At 42.5% G+C, this 20,276-nt stretch overlaps 1 protein-coding gene across 3 annotated transcripts in view; it reads left to right on the forward strand.

Moving 5' to 3' along the window:
• prex2 (phosphatidylinositol-3,4,5-trisphosphate-dependent Rac exchange factor 2) overlaps positions 1-20,276 on the forward strand; it is an 82,690-nt gene that overhangs the window by 33,972 nt on the left and 28,442 nt on the right. For all 3 annotated transcript variants that reach the window (XM_020087850.2, XM_069513064.1, XM_069513065.1), the window contains 12 exons: positions 3,075-3,150; positions 4,418-4,490; positions 5,690-5,832; positions 6,154-6,246; positions 7,737-7,885; positions 7,985-8,070; positions 10,441-10,577; positions 12,308-12,422; positions 13,287-13,471; positions 15,239-15,400; positions 17,617-17,839; positions 17,935-18,142. In XM_020087850.2, the coding sequence (XP_019943409.2) occupies positions 3,075-3,150; positions 4,418-4,490; positions 5,690-5,832; positions 6,154-6,246; positions 7,737-7,885; positions 7,985-8,070; positions 10,441-10,577; positions 12,308-12,422; positions 13,287-13,471; positions 15,239-15,400; positions 17,617-17,839; positions 17,935-18,142 (1,650 nt within the window). The remainder of the gene's footprint in view (positions 1-3,074; positions 3,151-4,417; positions 4,491-5,689; positions 5,833-6,153; positions 6,247-7,736; positions 7,886-7,984; positions 8,071-10,440; positions 10,578-12,307; positions 12,423-13,286; positions 13,472-15,238; positions 15,401-17,616; positions 17,840-17,934; positions 18,143-20,276) is intronic.

Consider the following 20,276-nt stretch of genomic DNA (forward strand, 5'->3'; position numbering starts at 1 on the left):
AAACATTGTGTCAGATCGCTGTTGTAGAGATATTTTACAGCGTTTCATGGAATGATCGGATGGTAAACGATGGGAAAAGTAATATAAAACATAATGTTTGGTTTGGATTGAATTAGTATTGCTTTTAATCAGGATCTTTTAATCAGGTTTAATCTCATTCTCAATCTTGGAAATAGTTTAAGTCATTGTAGTAAACAATCTCAACTCAAGGTCCACTTAATAAATTCTTAGCTTTGTCCCACATCATATGGTGTTCATCGTCAGATTTTTATCAGAATGGATGAGAAATCTTGAAATAATATGGTTGAAATGTCAACAATCCATCTCTCATTCATATCTCATCCATTGAAAGCAATTGAAAAATGTTGTGATTGTTTTGTCAAAAGTATGTAAACCAGTGTTGTTCTCACTACCTTTTCTAAATTCAGACTTACAGGTGATTGCCGGGCATTTTCTCATTCTTGTCTTGTCTGTACATATTTTACAGAGTTACAATACATCGGCTTTCTATATTTCACAGAGCGTGACTGACAGCGTATTGAGCCTGTGTCCTGAAAGGCCTGACACAGTCGATCCAAGGCAAACATCTCTCTAAATTGAGAAATCTGTCTTTCTTCTGTCTGTCCTTCGACTTTCTCAACAACTGCTCATCTGAGTGAAAATTGACAGATATATTGCTGAGGAAGTGCAATGTCAAAAGTGTAGTTTTAATGATTGTCGACTGTCTAACACCAACCCTAACTCCCCATTTATTTTAAACTGCACATGCTGTTACCATGGGAAAGCTGTTGGAACCCATTAACAACTTCAGGAAATTTATTCCAGCAGCTGGCACATTTTAACCATAGTTACAATTCAATCTCAAATCTTCAACATTCAACTTGATTCAAAATAACTCTTTTTTACATCTGAATATCAGATTTTTGGATTCAGGCTTTCAGGGTTAAGATTAGATTGAGACTGGTGTAGTTAATTTATCTGTTAAGGATGTTTCCAGTCAGGTAATCCCAAAGTATCTTACATTCGGTAATTAGTGTAAATACGTGAAAGCAGAACAATCCATAATTTCCTTGAAGATTGAATTAAACCAGTTTGCAAAACAAGGGTTTTTTCTGCATCAGTGATGGCACATGTAATCTCTTCGTTTGACACTCAGGACCCGAGAAATCTCACTTTAATGGACTGATTTGATGCAGGATTTCGTTTTCAGCTTTCATTTAAATCATATTTGAGGAGCAGGCTGATAATGTATTTCACCACAAAGCATGGCATTAAAGTTGTCTGTTTATGCTGGATGTCAAATGACCTGGAGAAAAGCTTCCATTTCACCCCAATAAATCTGTGTGGTAATAGCTGGATCACACAATAACACAGCCTCTCTGTGTTATTGTGTGATCCAGCTATTAAAAAAGCCTAAAGGGTGATTATTATGTGTGTCAGCCTTCACTCTACTGGTACTTGTGCTGAAGCCAAACCTCTTGACGTAAAACCTCTTGGTCGGTGCACCGTAGTTGTGTGTATGTGTGCGTTATTGTATGTGTGTGTGTAGCTGGCCAACATATCTGTGCAGCACATTCTGAGAGCCCAGTACAAAAGCGGCACAGGGCCTGGGAATGCCAGAGTTTAATTGGAGCAATCAGCCCCTGCCTAATTAGGTGGAATTTCCTGGCAGAGCGAGATAGATGAAGCAAAAGAGCGAAGAGTACACTACGCAGCCCCCAAACCCCCACACAGCTTCTGTCCCCATTTACAATCCTGCTTTCCTCACAATAAAACTGGGAATTTTCCACTCCAGGTGATCTGTTTGCAAGGTTTCAACATGTTTTCCTTATTCTGCCGATGAGTCCTTCTATAGCTCTATATTTATGAATATATGTACGTAGGACTTTCAAAGCAACAAACAGTACGATTCACTGTAATTGATTAATTCATCAGGCCTGGAAACAGTTGATTAAAGCTTGAACTTTAAGCATCATTTGTGTAATATATTACATAAAAAACATTTTGCAAATGCAACATTTGCCTACATCATCCATTTACCCCTCTCAAAATGTCACGGCAAACTTTCTTCTCTGGACAGAAAGTTAGAAAGCAGCTCTCTGACCTTTCCCTCTGTTACTCCTCAAACTCCTGTTTCCTCATGCTGGACATATGGCTGCCCACTGGCCCGCAGTTTACCCCCCATTTTTCACTCTGACAGCCTAACTGTGCACCAGCCGCTGTAGCCACAGTCTCCCTGGCTCTCGTGTCCCATTCAGGGGGAAAAACAGGGTGCCTCCTGCCTCGTCTGGTCTGTGTGGTTTATGCATGGCACGGGAGGGTGACTTGCCTCACCGGATGATATCAGCACTACGGCCCTCATCAGAGCCCAACACGGGCTGTCAAATATGGTTATGCAACAGATTGTTCCATTGTGGAGGAAACGGGCAGCCCCTCAATCTTCACATTCTGAAGAGTTCCAGACAACTGAGATTGAACTTAAACCTGGCCCACATGTCATGTCTGACTAGTTTGAACAGCGTGTGTGCGAAGGCAGGCGTGTGTATCACGCTCTTGCGTGTGTGTGCGTCTGTGTTTGCATTTGATGGAAGTTGTGGAGTTATGGAAGTCAAGGCGGTTCTGGACTTTCCCCAGGCCAGCAGCTCAGCCCCTGCGTGTCCCCAGAGAGGCCCCTGTGTTCATGGGAAAGACACGGCTCTATTTCAGACGGCATTCTCGGGATCTGGCAAAGCAACACTGAGAACAGCTACTCCAGATTGACATGGGGCACCCCAGGGCCAAACACTGCAGGGGCCATTACCAGCCTTGCCTGGAGGAATGCTGTTTTGCTGTCACCAACTGTCAGAAACGAACTTGGATTTATGATGCAACTGCCAGCGCTTGAAAAGTGGCCGCGCCTTTCTGACAGTGGAAATTATTAGTCTTCTTTTAAACATTGCCTAAATAGACCAAGCAATTACTACTCTACATGTTACAGTATATCACACAGTTGAATAACAACATGTCAGAGTCCAAGTTTGAAGGTAGAATAATCCTGATTCTTACTGGTGTTTTCTTCTCTCATGTCCATCCAGGGATAAGGACTACCATTTGCGGTCCTACAAATCAGTGGTGATGGCCAACAAACTGATAGACTGGCTTATTGCACAGGTAAGCCCTACAACTACGTCATCCACAGCAATAGACCAGCAAAATAACATCAAGGTTTGCAGTGAACCCTCACAGCAAGAAGGTTTGCAGTCCAAATCCAGGCCAAGGCCCATTTTGCATGTTCTATCCATGTTTCTCCAGGTACTGCAGCTTCTTCCCACAGTCCAAAATCATGCATAATGGGGTTAGGTTAATTGGAGAATTGGAGAGAATGTGAATGGTTGTATGTCTCTGTATGTTGGCCCTGTGATATGCTGGCAACCTGTCAAGGTTGAGATCCGCCACTTGCCCAATGACACCTGGAATTGGCTCCAGTTCCCCCGCAACCCTGAAATAAAAGATGATTCCAAGTTAAATGCTTTTCAAAAAATTAGCTAAATTCTTATACATGTAGTTTTTAATACATTTGTCAGATTTCAATATACATCAGTATATTATAACATTGAGAAATTAGCTTCAAACATATTGCAATTTCATGATTCACACATCTTGTTCTAAGTCAGCCACACTAATGTCTGATCATATTGAAAACATTTGTTTCCCTACGGAAAGAAAGAGAAGTTCAAAAAAGGTTTTGGGAAAAACCAACACGTGGTTGTTGTCATAACTGGCGGGTCACTTCAGATGGGCCACAGACGAAAGGAGCAGAGACAACAAAGCGTTTCTTGCCATGAGACATGAGGCTCTCAGCGCAGCGAAAGGAAACGATAAACAAGAAGCAGAATCGATTCGACGGCTTAGCTTTATTGACTTTGACAGGAAGCTTTGAGGTTGACAGATTGATGGCCTTGTCCAGGATGACAACAAAAGAAATGAAATGTATATGGCCACCACCACAGAATAAATAGCAGATATTGTATGTCTATGTGTACAGTGTGTTTGTGTGTGTGTGTGTGTGTGTGTGTGTGTGTGTGTGTGTGTGTGTGTGTGTGTGTGTGTGGCAGTCCTTATGACCCAGGCAACAGGAAGAGCTTGTACTCCTTCAGTGGAAATTTTAGCGGCTGTCACACTTTGCTGTCTAGACATGATTTTGACTGTGTTTGAGATGGAGTGTGGAGTGGCTCTTGGTTTTTGGATGCAGGAACAAAGGGGGGGCTGTGAGTGTGACATTTTGACTGTTCTCTAAGCCCACAATGTTCTTCATTCTGTTCCTCTCTCTTCTTCATTGTCATCATCTTTTGCTTTTTTTCCCTCTTGACATGTTTATCCACGCTTTATGTGTAAATGATCTCCTCTTCATCCACTCTCTCTGTGTCTCTTGGTGCAGGGGGACTGCCGAACGAGGGAGGAAGCGTTGATCTTGGGGGTGGAGCTGTGTGACAATGGCTTCATGCATCACGGTACAGCATTTCTCACAGCTGTGGGTCTCAGCAGAGCTAAAAAAATTAAAAAATGTTCAGAACATGCTGTGCACTAACCGTGGAACCCTCTCCATCACAGTTTAAATGAGAATGCTTTGGAGAAACCGAGCAGAGGGCGTCTGGCGTTTAGCGTCCTGTTTTAGAACACCACAACTCTTGTTCTCTTTCCATCTCTACTTATAATCCCTTTGACACGCTACAGGAATAGAAGTTTTTCCAATCCAGTGAATTAAATTGCATTTGAGTATGTGTGTTTGTGTGGTTCACACATACTATAATTAACTTTATACATTCTTGTGTGCATATGAGTTAATTGGCAGTAATCGTGCATGGTTTGCTTTACATTTTGAGAGCGTGGCAGACATCGCATGAATGTTTGACTGATTAAGTGCAAAATGGTCGGTTGCCACAGTTACAGTTTGTTTATGAGGAGTCAGACTTGTTTTTAACTCTGCTCCGCCCCTCGTACCCAAGTCCACATCATACACATGAGTCACAGAGCGTCTCCTCGTATCCTTATGATGTAACTGCTCCCAACTACCCACAGTTAAAGCCTCACACTACAAATTACCAGCATGTCTATAGAACACAACAGTCCCCGCCATCAAACTTCCTTTTACTTCCACAGCCTGCAGGGTAATTTCTACCATTCGTGCCTGCAAGTTATTTGGCCTGACGATGTAGCTATTAAAACTACTGGCACTAGATCACATCATAAAGAGAATGAAGTGAGGGAATGTTAGAGGGAAACGCTGTTTTTTTCCCTCTGGGTTATTTTTCGTTTCAAAACTAAAGTCTTGGTCGAGGCGTTATGTTGCTGTGGAGACGGGGTTCATTCAGAAGTGATTTTGACAATGAAAGTGGGGTCTCCCTCTCTCTTCGTCACATTGTGCATTTGTTTAAGTGCTTGGGCATGCTCTGTTTGGCACATCACACCACTATTGTCATGCTTAGATATGTGTAAACCTCTCAACTTAATGCTAAATGCAGTTTGTGATGGTCAGCAAAAATGTGACTTATACATAATCTGCAACAAAGGCGCTATCACATCTGATGGGTAACACAGTGGTTTGAATCATTGTCTCAAAACTATATTTACGGGAAATGTGATCATTCAGCAACTCTCTATTCAATTGTTTGTGTTTATTTACATGCATCTTTCTTGTGGCCTCCCTCAGTGTTGGAAAAGAGTGAATTCAAGGATGAGCCTTTGCTGTTTCGTTTCTTTGCCGACGAGGAGATGGAGGGCTCCAACAACAAACACAAACCCATGAAGCACGACCTGAAAATAGTAGAGAATGTCATCTCCAAGTCTCTTCTGGTAAGTACTCACTCACAGCACTTGTGGCGTGTTGACTGATTAGTTCTCAGTCTTTCTAATATGCTGTGACGTTACCGTGTGCACAACTCTGGGGAATTCAAAGGTGCACTAAATCATTTTGAAACATGCAGCAATGAGAAGGAAAAAGTCATAACGCTGCAAAAGTCCATTTTATACCTCAGTAAGCAGTCTTGTCAAAGGAGTGAGCAAATACTACCCTATAGCTGCTATCTGTGTGTACCAGTTTCTGTGAGTGCTCTGTGAGAATGTGTTGGTCTGCTGACTTGGAGGTTTGTTGATGGGAGGTTTGTCATTTTGCAGATAAGACCCAGTGATGGAGGCTATGGCTTTTCCCTGGAAGAGAGAAACAGAGTCCCCATCATCAAATCTGTAGAGAAGGGATCCCCAGCTGAGGTGAGTACACACACTGACACACACATATAATGTTCATACATATAGTGTTGACACATTCACGTTTGTCCATACACACTATACAGACTATTAAACTATGTGAAGATCCCCCTAACTCTTTTGAGGAGTTAATCAGCATCTCCTTTAATTTTCGTCAAGGTTATTCTTAATTGTATTTCAATCAGGAGACACCTACAGAGAATGTGGTAAATTAATCAATTGGAATGAAATTAAACTTATTCCGAACAAGAGGAATAAATTATGGTTGTTAGACCCCAGCGGAAGATGGGATATCTCATGGTGGCCTCTGATTTGATGGTTTAAAGGGAGATGATCAGGTATCCAGAGTTGAGGTGCAGGGGTGGAAATGGGTCACTTAGCGATCACGGCACTGAAGTGACAACTGCAATACGGGAGGGAGAGTAAACATTTTAAACTTTGAAAGCTTGCAGGTGATTGGTGACTTGGGAGGCAAGTAGGAAGTCTTTATGAATGAACTTTTGTTTCACTTCATAACTTCTCAGTTAGACTAGAAAGGGTCACAGAGAAATTAATAAGCATGCTCTTACAAGACAGAGCAAATTGAGAAAATGTAGCTGTTTTATTCAGACTCACTCTCTGTGTCTCAGTGCTGTCAAGGAAGAGTCTAGATTGTCGACTGCAAAAAATGTACCTCTTGAAGTCGTCTCAAGCAAACCCACAGAGTGCTATAATTAAAATTCCATTTATTGATATCCAAAAAGAAAATGTTATTTATTCTGCTGTGTCTGGTTTTACCAAATAGATTTACCTGTTTCATGTTGAAGAGTATATCTGTATGGTTGGGCTCAGGGTCCAAGAATTGGTTTGTGTTGTTTTTTTTGATGTTCATTGTGTCCCGTTTCTAATTCAGCTTCATTCTGCTGTTTTTGATTCCGCAAAACTGCGATGCCTTTTCAACAGATGCACACCAGTAAGCAGGAGTCTACAGATGAAGAAAAACACCATTAGATCATCAGTCATAAGATATAAAAACCACTAACTGTTTGCTACATCTGATTTACGGTGATGGACACTGATTCTAACATTCGTGCAGAAGTACAGCACATTAAAGGGCGCCATATTTCTGAGGTCTGCTTTGGTGTTTAGCTTTGATCTGGGAGATGAAAATGGGACGGAGGAGTTCGAAGGCAAATGTGATCACTGCGAGCGCACGACCCATAATTCTCTCCAGCCCTGAAGTAGCACTGAATGCACATGGAAGGTCTGGTTTGCATAGAGACTGGCATTGTGTGTGTTTCTTAAATATTCAATCTGAACTCCATGACACAATCCAGCTGTATACTTGTAGATAAAAGCTGTCCCATATTGTCTCCCATGAGAGTGTGTACACTCTTCTGAGTAATATCGAGAAATCCTTCGGGATTATTCATTTTTATACCAGAAAAGTTAATTTGAAGATAATAAATGGCCTACGTACTTAGTGTCACCCTGTTTTTTGTTATATTTGTTAGATGGCTGGCCTGGAGGTAGGAAAGAAGTTGTTTGCCATAAATGGAGACCTGGTGTTCCTCAGACCTTTCTCTGAAGTCGAAGTTCTCCTCAGGCAGTGTTTCAACAGCAAAGGACCCCTCAGGGTGCTCGTCAGCACCAAGCCCAGAGAGTAAGTCAGATCTGATTATCGTAATATAATGATGTAAAATGATCTTAATATCTGCATTTATTCACATGATGTATTTTTTTTTTCTCCTCCTGTGTCCAGGACGGTGAAGATCCCAGACTCGGCCGATGGGCTGGGCTTCCAGATCCGGGGCTTTGGTCCATCTGTGGTCCATGCTGTTGGGAGAGGTATGAGATTGCCGCCTCCATTACTTGAGCTGTCTGGCATCATCAGCAAAATCCTTCCCATCACCTCTCTGTTACTGTGGCACAGCTGGCCAGCAGCTGCCACACCAGTGTTTGGGGTTGTGCGTGACTTGGCCACAAGAGGCCAATCCCCCCACCTCTGTGCTCTCCATGCGGCTCAGCTGGTTGGTTAATGGAGCGGCCAAAACTGAGAATTCCGCTGAGTTGTGTCTTTGGATGAAGGCAGGTCTCAATGTGTGGAAAACCGGTAGTCGATGGGAGTAAACAGAAAAGATTTATTAACAGAACTGAAGGTATTGACAAAGCAAATGTGCCAGGACTAAACTGGGAATAACAAAGGTGCTGACAACTAAGTCAGAGTCTGTGCTCCAGAGTTTGAGTTCCAAAGTTGCAGAGTTTTCCAGGATTGAGTGGCAGACGGCTTAAGGCAGTGAGCTCTGTCGGGTTGCACAGAAGCAGTGGTGTGCATGGCAGACAAAACAGAGGTGGTCGATGTTTCCGAACTCATGAGAAAGGTAAAAAAAACACATCCAAAAAGCAGACAAGTCCGGTTTCTAGGTTGGTTGACAGATCATAGACTAAAGATGGACAAAGCGTCTTCACTTCCTCCCATTGTACAAAAATTAAGCTAAAATATCCCAGACGCCATCTTGCACTTTTGATGTCACCAAAGTCATTGTACTATTATCAGTATAGTAAAAACTACCTAAAATGTATCTTTAAAAACATGTAGTAAACATGTTGTGTCCCATCCACTAACATGGAGGTGGTGGGGTTTATGGCTTAAACGGCTGCCAGCCACCAGATAGCGATCAAGCAATTGTCCAGCTTTATATACAGTCTGTGAAAGATGCAGAGGACAGGAAGCCAGGCCAGAAACACACCAGGCCAAAGCAAAGGAAAAAAAACAAGTCGATAATCCCTAACAAGCTGGTTATCTGCTTTTTTCCACATCACAATGAATGATTGCCCCATGCCTGTTCACAGTTTTCTCTGTGCTTCAATTCCTCTGTGTGATTGAGATCAGTCTGCATTTTTCCTGACTCCAAATTCATTCAAGAGTTTTCCTCTTTCTCTCCTCTTACGTAACACAGCATGTTTAGCAGCAGTGCTATCAGGAAGGGCCAAAGATAGGGTTCAATCAACAAACAATCCATGGCCTTGTCCGGCTTTTCTCAGGGGAACTGAGGCGTGTTTTTTAAATTCTTTATTCAATCTAAGTGGGATAGCAGTGTAGAGACGCGTCTGGTATGTGCCTTCATGTGTGTGAATGAGCCGGTGTGTGTGTGCATGTGCGAGCTTGGTGATGTGGTTGCCTGGGTACCTGGTGCTTGAGTAGATGCTCTGATCCCCCGGAGACGGAGTTGATGATGTAGGCGGCGTCTAATCCGTGGGTTTGTCGTAGCAGTTGCTATCCCCTCCTGTCTGGGGTCAACAGAAGCAGGTAATACCAATTAGAGACAGAGATGCAAAGAGAGAGGGAGAGGTGAGACACAGATATGAAGCAGGTGAACAGATAATGTCATCGCGAAATGTATTTGAATTGAATTGAATTCATTTTTGTGACATTTTCTACAAAATATTGCACAGATTGTCATTTCCATATAAGTGTCAATCAGCAAATGTACCTTTCTCAAATCAAGACGATACAAATTGCCATTACAAGATAAATATATATATATATCTATATAAATATATATTAAGATTTTTAAAATAAAAAGCACTGTGTATGTACTTTATACTCTGAGTATTTTTGACTAGTACAGTGGTTAGCAACCTTTTTGAGTCACGTCCCATCAGTTATATGAGCTGTCAATCAGAACACCTTCTCTGACCTTACGCTGGACCTCCTGATTTACAAGAGGTCTCACCACTGGTACAGGCAAATTAATGTAAAAACAATAACCTTTCAAAATATTTTGTTTCAAAATGCTCAATGAGGGGAATACAAATCCCTTATTTTTCATCGGGAGGTATGCACGGTGTGTGTGTAAGGGGCTAGCAAAACAAATGGGAGGAATATTTAGTCTGCCATGCACTTCCTTCTGATAGCTGTAAACCTTGAAGGTCTGAACGCCATCCCTCAGAGAGGCCCTCGTCTGCCTCAGATAAACAACTTCCTCTCCTCTCATGCTCTCTCACACTCATCCTGAGCTGCCAAAACAGGAAACAAAGTAGTAAATACAAAGACGGAAAAAAAGGAATGTTGTTAAGCCAAATATTGTGTACAGGAAATGGAAAATGTGACACTTTGTTTTATATTGACAGAGTTTGCACCTGCAGGATAACGTGCAGCAGTTGTTGCCCTTGACGCCTCTCGTTTCTCTTTACTTTTCTATTGTCTCACGCCAGGCACGGTGGCAGCCATCGCTGGCCTCCACCCAGGTCAGTGCATCATCAAGGTGAACGGCATCAACGTAAGTAAGGAGAGCCACGCCAGCGTCATTGCTCATGTCACCGCCTGCAGGAAGTACCGGCGACCCACACAGGTGAGACAGAAGGAGAAGAAAAGACATTTAAATGGGGTTAAACTCCAGGTTAGACGCTCCTCACTTCTCATGCAACAAAAAAATGTAATTATTTGTTATCATAAGCAACATTAGGAATGAGAATTTGAAAAAATTAAGATATAGTTAAGATATAGTAGGAAAAGCGTTATCATGGTTAAGGGACTTTTAAAGATTTTTTACTTGAAGTCACCCCTCCATTTCCCATGGCCTGAAGGCAATTTGCATTGAGTTCTGGTTGATTTGAGGGTTATGCAACGAAACTAGGAGAATTGTGATGGATCATAAAAAAGCAAAAGAAACAAAAGTGCAGCAATGAGGGGGAAACAAGAACTTTTTGACTGTGAGAAAAATACAGACCTCCATACTCCCATTTACCTTCATATCTTTCCCTCTTTCTCTCTCTGACTCTGTCTTTCTTTCCCTGGGGTCATTACACAGAAATAATAGTAGTTTTGGCTCCTCCAATGCTGACCTCTGGCTCACAGCGGTGGGACTGCTGTGGGAGACTGGCAGAATGCAGCGAGAGGTGGGAAAGGATCTGGGGGTGGCTGTTACTCAGGGTGGGTTAAAGTGCTCCAGGCAGAGGGGGGACAAGGGCAATGGAGGAAAAGCAGGGGGGAGGAATGCCAGCCATTTTTTTCCTGGGAAAGTAAAACAAGCAAGAGATGAGTTTAAGAGGAGAAAGTCAGCTTAGTCCACCTGTTGAAGGTGGGAATATCGTGTGAAAATAGAAACCTGAGGGTGTGTGTGTGGTGTGAGTTAGTGTAGTGTGTCACTTTAAGTGAGGCTCCAGACTTAATGAAGCACTACAGGGTTTCAACACCACTGGAGATCTGGTTTACATCAATTATGGACACCGCCCTCTCTTTCTCTGTCTCTTTCAATGTGTGTGTGTGTGTGTGTGTGTGTGTGCGTGCGTGTGTGTGTATATACAAACTAGAGGACCAGAGACCAGTAGGCAGGCACAGCATGTAGCCTTGGCAGAACACCCACTGTGGGTTTGGGTGTGGAGAGGAGGGAACAGACAGATACACAGATAGGCAGACACACACACATGCACACACACACACACACACACACATTGCAAGCTAGAGTGGGTTGATGAGATTGGCATGTGTTTGCTTTTGCGGTCTCAACAAGCACCATGTTTCCATATGTTTGTGAAGGCTTTTCACTGTATGCTCTGCCAACCCAGCTATGTCACTGCACACCGTATCTGGACAGAATCAGTAAAACATGCGACAATCAAATCCTAACCTCAGCTTGTGTACACACACACACACACACGCACACACACACACGCACACACACACACACACACGCACACACACACACGCACACACACACACACACACACACACACACACACACACACACACACACACACACTCACACACACTCACACTATAGTTTAATTTTTTCCAATCAACCATCTATCTAGTAATAGAAATGCTACATGTTATCCAAGGGTGAGAGTGGAGGCATAACATCAGTGCTACAATATCCTGATTTGTGTTGACAGAAACGGTTCCAGTCGATTTAATTTGAGTGAAAACACAGTTTACTATAAGTTCAGTGTATGAATAGAAATATGATATCATGCGAAGGAGAAAAAAACCCACATTTGGTTGCAACAATTTCTTAGATTTTATGTTGCAAAATTTTTTTCAATAAATTGCATGTAAATCCTTTATTATTTTCCTCTGCAGCAAGATACTATTAAATGGGTGTACAACAACAGTGAGAGCGCCCAGGAGGACCAGAAAACCAACCAGAAACCCGTCACAGAGGAGAACGGAGACGGCTTTGAGTGCAAAGTGGAAGGTGACAGCACTCACACACACACAAACACACTCATTCACCAGAAAAACTACACGGGAATCACGCCGCTGGGGAAAGAAATTCTGCTCAAGGTGTCTGCGGATGTAACACGGTGTTCCCGTGAACACGCCCGTCGCCTGCTCCAGTTAACAAGTCAGACAAGGCTCCAAACAGGCTCATCTGGAGTGTGTTAGCCTGAGAGCAACCGCCTCCTCTTGCTCATTGAGTGTTAATCCCCCCCCCTGCAATTTATGGATCCCAACGAGAAAGTAAAACAGGAAAACTATTCCCTTCATAGCAAACAGCTCCAAATCAGGATTTATTGCCATATTAAGTCATTGTGCTAGCATAGGGCCAGTTAACTTAATGCTCTTGGAATTGCTCATCATTGAGCAGAGGGTCCTCCTTTGAAATGAGCTGCAGATTTTGGTGGTCTGAGACCTCCTACAGTGTCACAGTGTGTGGTGATGAAAACACTTGCAACATTGCAACCACACATTTTATGGTGGGGATGGGGATTATTTGTGTTGATCACAGAACATTATCGCGACATAAATTTCATGATTTGTGCATCTGTGCTGTTACGTCTGCATGTTACCAGAAATCTGTCCCTTAGCTCTCCTGTATTTCTGTTCCATTTCTATTTCCTTTTCGGGGCCATTCCACAAGTGTCCTTGGGCGAGACACTGAAACCTAAAGTGCCTCTGATGGCTGTACCAGCAGTGTGTGAGTGATGTGTGAATGTGCTGCACATACATGCACTGTATGAATGGGTGACTGGCAAAAACTGTTCTTTGTGTGGTCATCAAGACTAGAAAAGCCCTGAATAAATACAGACCATTATCCCTTTTTCTGTTTCTATCTCAGAGGTGATGGACAAATTCAACACCATAGCCATCATTGATGGGAAGAAGGACCATGTGAGTCTGACTGTTGATAACGTCCACCTGGAGTATGGTGTGGTGTACGAATATGACAGCACAGCTGGAATCAAGTGCCACGTGCTGGAGAAAATGGTTGAACCCAAGGGATTCTTCAGCCTCACTGCGAAGGTATTCTGTTCACCGTTTCAGTGGCACACATTCTGAACATCTGGACTAGACTTCAGGCTCATTGGTCGGTTGAACATCTGGTTAGCTGTGGGTTTCATTTTTTGGGATTTAGCCTGTTTCTTTCTTTTTAAAAATAGCAATGCTAGTAATTCTATTACATTGATTTGTTTACCTGAGCTACAAGGCTAAATCACTAAATTGGCTGCAGATTCGATTTGTGGCAATCACCCAATAAAGTGTTTATTTGATTAATTGACTAGAATTGGTAATTTTCATAATTTAAGCTCAGACGTTTTGCATGTTTGCCTAAATATTATGTTTTGTGTCACATGAGGTTCTTCAAGTTCAAGTTTTAATTCCAGTCCTGTTCCACTAATGATAAGAACAGAATTTATGACGTAAACATTGTTGTTTAGGTCATGACATTAAGCAAACTGTTTCAGTCCGACGTGGCTGAGGTTAAATGAAAGCGAGAAAGAGACGGTGGAAGAGAGGGAAGGATTTATCCCCTTTTAGATGATTAACAGAGTCGTTTGTGTTCATCACCTCAGAGCTTCACCTTGCTTAATGAGGCAGAACAATAAAGACATAAACAAACCGTGACAATCTCTCACCAGGCTACAGGGCAGCAGATGAACGCCAGAATAATTATAATGACTCGGTTTTGTATTTGTGCTGTTTGAATGGAGGGGAAATCGTACTATGATTTGAAAATCATCCAGGTTCTGACTGTTTTGTGGTTGTTTTAATCAAATTTAACACACATTGCAGTTTCTTTTTTTTTTTTCTTTGAATTCTTCAATACAGACCAATGCAGCCAACTGCTCCCCTGCTGTGTAGATTGAGGGGTTTGACGCTTGTTAAAAGTGACAGTTTTATTTTCGTCATGTTACTTCCCAGCTGTGTTAAGTGCTTGCTTTTTACATCCCAGCGGTGATGTTCACAGAAATGATCATTATTGATTTAAGATACACAGAGGGAACACGATTCAGTCAAGACATCAATGCAACACATGCTGCTGTGAAAAACATTGTGACAAAAAGAGGTTTGCAACATCTTGTTGCCAAATTTCACAATGCAACATTTCTCTCCTTCACGGTAAATTTGCAGAGATCATAAGTTGGGTTCTTGTCTCAAACCATACGAGATTTACAGGCCTTTTTTTTAAAGTCTTAAAAAGCACCATCCTAAATGCAACCATGACAGGCATTAAAATAAAACTTGCTCCAGCCCTATGACTATAAGTACTTTCCCATTCCTCCAAAGTGAAAGTAATTTAAGTATTATTACAAACATCTGCCTAAACAGTCCATATTGTCCTTGGAGACTTGTATGATGTTGAATTTTAATATTGCTGGCGCTGTCGGGGTGCACAGGTTTTTCTTGTGCTTCAGTCTCTTCCTGCTGTTACATTTCCTCCTCTTTTTTTCTTTCTCGTCCACTGGGCGACTCATTAAGACAGCTCAGAGATCTGTTTCTCTCTTCCTCCTCATATCTAAACTCTTATCTGGAAAGTGGACTCTATATACGTGCATGTTTTGGAAATCTTTGATTTTCTCCATGGATTTATGAACAGCGAATTAAACTTTAGATATGAATTGAAATCTGTAGAGAAATCCACCCCCCTCCCAAATTTAGTTTTGTTTTCCAGCAGAAAAAGCTGGTTAGTTCATTTACATCCCATTAGTTGCGCCGAAAGGGAATTTCTGGAAGCATTTGCAGTATCAGTTAATCATCCTTGTCTCTGTTTGCCCTTTCAATGAGCAGATCCTGGAGGCACTGGCACGTAATGATGACATGCTGGTGCAGATGTGTGGCAGGTTGAGTTCCAGCTGTGATGTGATCCCAGAGGAGCTGCAGGTACGCTTCAGTGCCATGTGTGGCGACAGGGTGGAGCACATCAACCGACGCACCACCAACTACAGAAAGGTAATTTCCCCGAGCTGTGCTCATAACAAAGAGACCTTCCACCAGTCTCCATCATGAACTGCGTACTGTATGTATAGTAACACAGTTCAGAGCCATGAAAATTGACTTGGTTGTCCGTATATATTTGGACTGACAAGAATAGATGGAGGATGCAGCTGGTGGAGAAAGATCACTTACATACACTGTAGCTCTCACTGTGGTTCTCATGCTGAACCAATTCAGCTTAGATGCACTGTGGCAAAAGCTTTATGGCAGCCTCCACTGCCTACTGGCTCAGATTGAATAGAATCTCCTACAAATAGGGAAAGTGACTAAAACACACTATAAAGGCACAGATGTCCTTCATGCTTGTTTTCTTGGTGTCCTTTATCAGCAGGTCAAAGTGCATCAGTATTAAGACACACTGAAAACACCATCCAGCTGCTCAAAACATGTGGTTGAGTCTCACTGACCTGCAAGTGATGGAGAAATGTTTGTCATTAACAAAAGTGCGTGGTATTATCTGGCACTTTGCTTGTAATTAGGTTACGACCAAATTTTTTTCATCATTTTCCATCCGATCTGTAATCATGTGTCTATAGGCAAAACATCCTAATGTAATGCACGTGTGAGCGAGGAAAAAGGAAAAGAGAAGAGAAATGAAAACATCTGACTCGACATTAAATCAGGCCTTGGATTAATTACCAATCACTTAAAAATAGCCGTGCTCAGCCACAGCCAGGACATCAGTTGTGTAAGATCCCCTCCTGCATTGAGCATTCCTCCTCCGACCCCTCAAGAGAGGGGGAGCGTAAGAAAGGACCAAGAAATGTAGATAGAGGAACGGTGAAAGAATGAGGACAGAGGAGACAGTAAGACACAACACAAAGTGATAAAAGGACAGATGTGAACAAACCTCTAGAGACTGGAAGTCGGGAGGGGAAGTAGTGATGTGTTTCATAAAAAAGGTCAGCTCACTACACATCTGGACCATATCGTATTGCTTGGAGCAGCAGCCTCCAACTCTCTGAGATAACTGAGGAAATGTTTAGTTTGAGCTCCGTAGTTATACACAGTGGGGGCAACACGTCTGAGACCAACTTTCTCAGGCCTTTGTGTCCCACTGTACATTATGTTATGTTGCCTGATGTCCCAAGTTGCTAGAAACTGATCCGGTTTGCAGCATCTGCTCAGTAACATCCGAGAAATTACACAGGCCCTGTGACAGTGGGTTCAAGGAAAGTGCAACCAAATGTTGCAAAGAAATCAAATGTGTTTGTGATATTGTGTATCAGCTCTATTTGATCTGAGGAGTCCTCAAGGCTCCCTGTGTATCATGTTCTTTGTGGAGATGTTATCTTGTAGCACATTAGGAAAGTTTGCCTTCACAACAGGGTTGGAAGGAGTTCCATGTACAGTTCATTCACATGTTTCTTCCAGTTAGATCAAAGTTCTATATCATTCAGCACCCCGGAGGATATTTTATTTCGTTAAACAGTATACACAGGATATATGTGAGGTTAACTTATCTTGATTTTATTTGAAGCAACACCATTTTCAGTCTGAAGTGTGTTTCACAAACTAAAGCAAAATTACAACCATGACCATGCTCTCTGAAGATTTTATAAACATACAAATCCAATCACAATAGTAAAATAAAACATTTTCATCATGACGACGTGGTGATAAGAGCTGCTACGCATCTTATTTAATTCAGTTCATATCCTTTTAAATGATAAATGGTTATGATGGGGTCTGGAGTTTTTCAGATCATGTGTGTGACGATGACATTATGTGTCTGTCTTGGATTTGGATTTCAGCTGCCACAAAAACAAGGAGGAATATAGAGTGATGGTATATCATGAATGTAAAATAAAACTTTATTGAGAGATTCTCTGTCCTGTATTTCATCTGTATTTCTTTGATTTCTCATGGAGCCTTTTATTCTTTTGATTGTAAAATGTTCTATATAATTCAGGTCTTTTTTTTTTAAATCTTAATTTCAACACCTATTATACACATTTGATAACTATTGATTATAAAGCTAACAGCCATAGCTGGGGTGGCACTACCTGCAGTCGGTACCATTATAGTGCAAAGTCTCTGTTGTGTTTTTATCTCTAAAGGCATTTTCAACAATTCTCAGGTTTTTATCTCACAGCACTATGTTCAACTGTTTCAAAAATGCTTTATAAATAAACTTGACTCGACCATGGGCATCCCTCTCTTTGTGTCAGTTTGCAAGGGTACTGAAGAACAGAGCGTGGCCCACCTTCAAGCAGGCCAAGGCCAAGGTGTCCCCCCTCCATAGCAGCGACTTCTGCCCCACAAACTGTCATGTTAACGTGATGGAGGTCTCCTACCCCAAAACTACCACATCACTGGGTAGTGCCTTTGGTGTGCAGCTGGACAACAGGAAGAACACGCTGGAGAAGGGAGGACACAGCAGTGCTGAGCAGGGTGAGTGACAAACCCCTGCACAGTGGAGTCATTTTACATATTTATCTTAATCGGCTTTAAATTCCAGACTTTTAACTCAGTTTGCGTTGCCTTAGGTAAACTGAATCCCATGGTTAATGTCCAGCACACCATTACCACTATGGCAGCTCCGTCGGGTCACAGCTTAGGCAGGACGGAGGGACACGGCCTTCGCTTCCTGCTCAGAGAGGATGACCTGCTCACCCTGGATGCATACCAGAAACTCCTCTACAAACTCACAACTGTTGTCAAAGAGATGGAGACGCATGGCGCCCATATTCATGAGTGAGTGGCTACTTTAACATACATGTGTATACATCGGTCAGATGCATGCAGGGATGCAAGTGGTCACTCTCAAACATAACCTCACATGCACACAAATAACACAATTTGTTTCACATGAGCACAACTCCCTGCAAATCATTCCCATGTGACAGGGTGCTGAGTTTCATCAAATTGCTTGATTTTGAGATCAATCTGTTCGAGCACATTCCCCACAAATTGAAAAACAATGGGTGAAATTAATATTTTTTGAAACACTTCAAATCCCTTCTCTGTGATGGAAAGCGACACCGTGCCGCTGATTCCATTCAGCTTGATTTGAAATGCTTTGAGAAACCAGATTGCCTCATATAACAAGCTGTAACTTCAACAGCCCGCATGGTCAGTGTGCTGCGTCGGGCACTTAGCAGTCATGCATTTTGGTCGTTGCTCTAGCACCAGGCTGCGTGTGCATCTGTGGGAGAGAGACAGGAAAACAGAAGGAACAACAGAAACACGTCATTGTGGTGTTTTTTTCAAACCAAAGGTATTCACAAAGGTATTTTCATGCTGCATTTATGCAGATGACATTACACCTGCTATGTTATGTGTGTGTTAGATCAGTGTTTCCTGCCTGGCAGCTCTGTGTTCATAGTTAGCGGGTTCATTGTCTGGAGACACATGCGGCTACAAAAAGGAAATGGGAAACACTGAACCATTCCTGCCTCCCCGATCCCCAAACAGGAAATACAATCTCAGTGAGCCAGAGGGTGTGTCATTCAGCCAGGTGCCCTCTCGAAAGTCCATTCACCAACAATGGACCATTGATATATTCATGTGTAGAAACATACCAGCATGCACAGAAGCCTTTAAAATGATGAAAGTCCCTTTTATTAAGTCATTTTCAGACATGAACTCCTGAGAATGTCCGGCACAATTGGATCTGAACTTACTACTCATGAACAATGCAGCTGGGGAATCTTCTCTCAGATGCGTTCACACCAACACAGAAATCTCCAGAGGCAGGATGTAACGTATTATACATGTCTGAAAGCTGCTTAACTAAGACATCTTCAAACTTTTCTGGGATTTCCCTGCACTTTTCATCATTGGTACACAGATGACTGATTTTCATTTGACTGATTAAGACCATTAGAAGTGTCCTCAGCTACAGCAGCAGTGTTCGGATAATAACATTAAAAGTTGTTAGATGGATCAGGGCTGTCACTTTGCTGACGTATAAATGAGTTGAGTCCACAGCAGGGCTCTTAATAACCAAGTCTGGACAATTTCCGTCATGCTCCTGTTGCCGCCAATTAGCGTAGTTGCATCCACGTGCATTCAAGTGATATGAGACGCCGTAAGTGCAGGGATAATGACCTTTCCCGTGCACACTCCAGCAGCTTGTTAAAGGATGAGCCTGTGAGTGTTTTCATAGCAGTGGAATGAATGTGGGTGGAGGTGCTTGCAGTTGCAGTCTGGATGTAGTGTGACCTGTGTGGGTGTGTTGATCCCTCCTAAGCTCTTCATTAGTTTAGTTTGCATTTTACCCTGCTCGATGACTGGCATTGGGTCGCTGCTACTTTCATCGTTCACACACCCCGCCCTGCCCGCTACAAGCACCCTCACTTCCTCTTTGTCCTGTCTTGCTTCCTCTACACGCAGCTTTCTACGCACCCGTCTGCACACACAGACAAACACATCCATCACTCTCTTGTGTGTCTTTCTTTTTCTGTTATGGGTGTGCCTAACTTTGACAAAACCACTTTATAATGATGTAATAATGGCCATATTTAAAGTGTGTGGTATATCCAACAACCCTCCTTCCTCCCTCCCTGCTCTCATCCCAAAGCAGTCAATTCGTGGTGGATTAGAAATATCCGCAAGTAATTTAGGAAGAGAAAACAACTGGATGTCAAATGATGTTGCATAATCTCTTGGCCGTTTCTCGAGGAATCCTTCTTGAGGCAGCGACCTGTGAACTGGTGTCACGGACACGGGGTCACAGCTGTGTGAGGACGGTGGTGACGTGCTTCATGTCAGAGCCCTCCTCCCTTTCCTGGATCACACAACCCCCCCTTTTCCTCCCCACTTTCCTCTTTTTAATATAATTTCCTTATTCCGTGCACATCATTGATAGACTGGCAGCAGTTTCCCA

The sequence above is a fragment of the Paralichthys olivaceus genome, chromosome 17 (genome assembly GCF_024713975.1).
Source record: "Paralichthys olivaceus isolate ysfri-2021 chromosome 17, ASM2471397v2, whole genome shotgun sequence".
In the NCBI taxonomy this organism is placed as follows: domain Eukaryota; kingdom Metazoa; phylum Chordata; class Actinopteri; order Pleuronectiformes; family Paralichthyidae; genus Paralichthys; species Paralichthys olivaceus.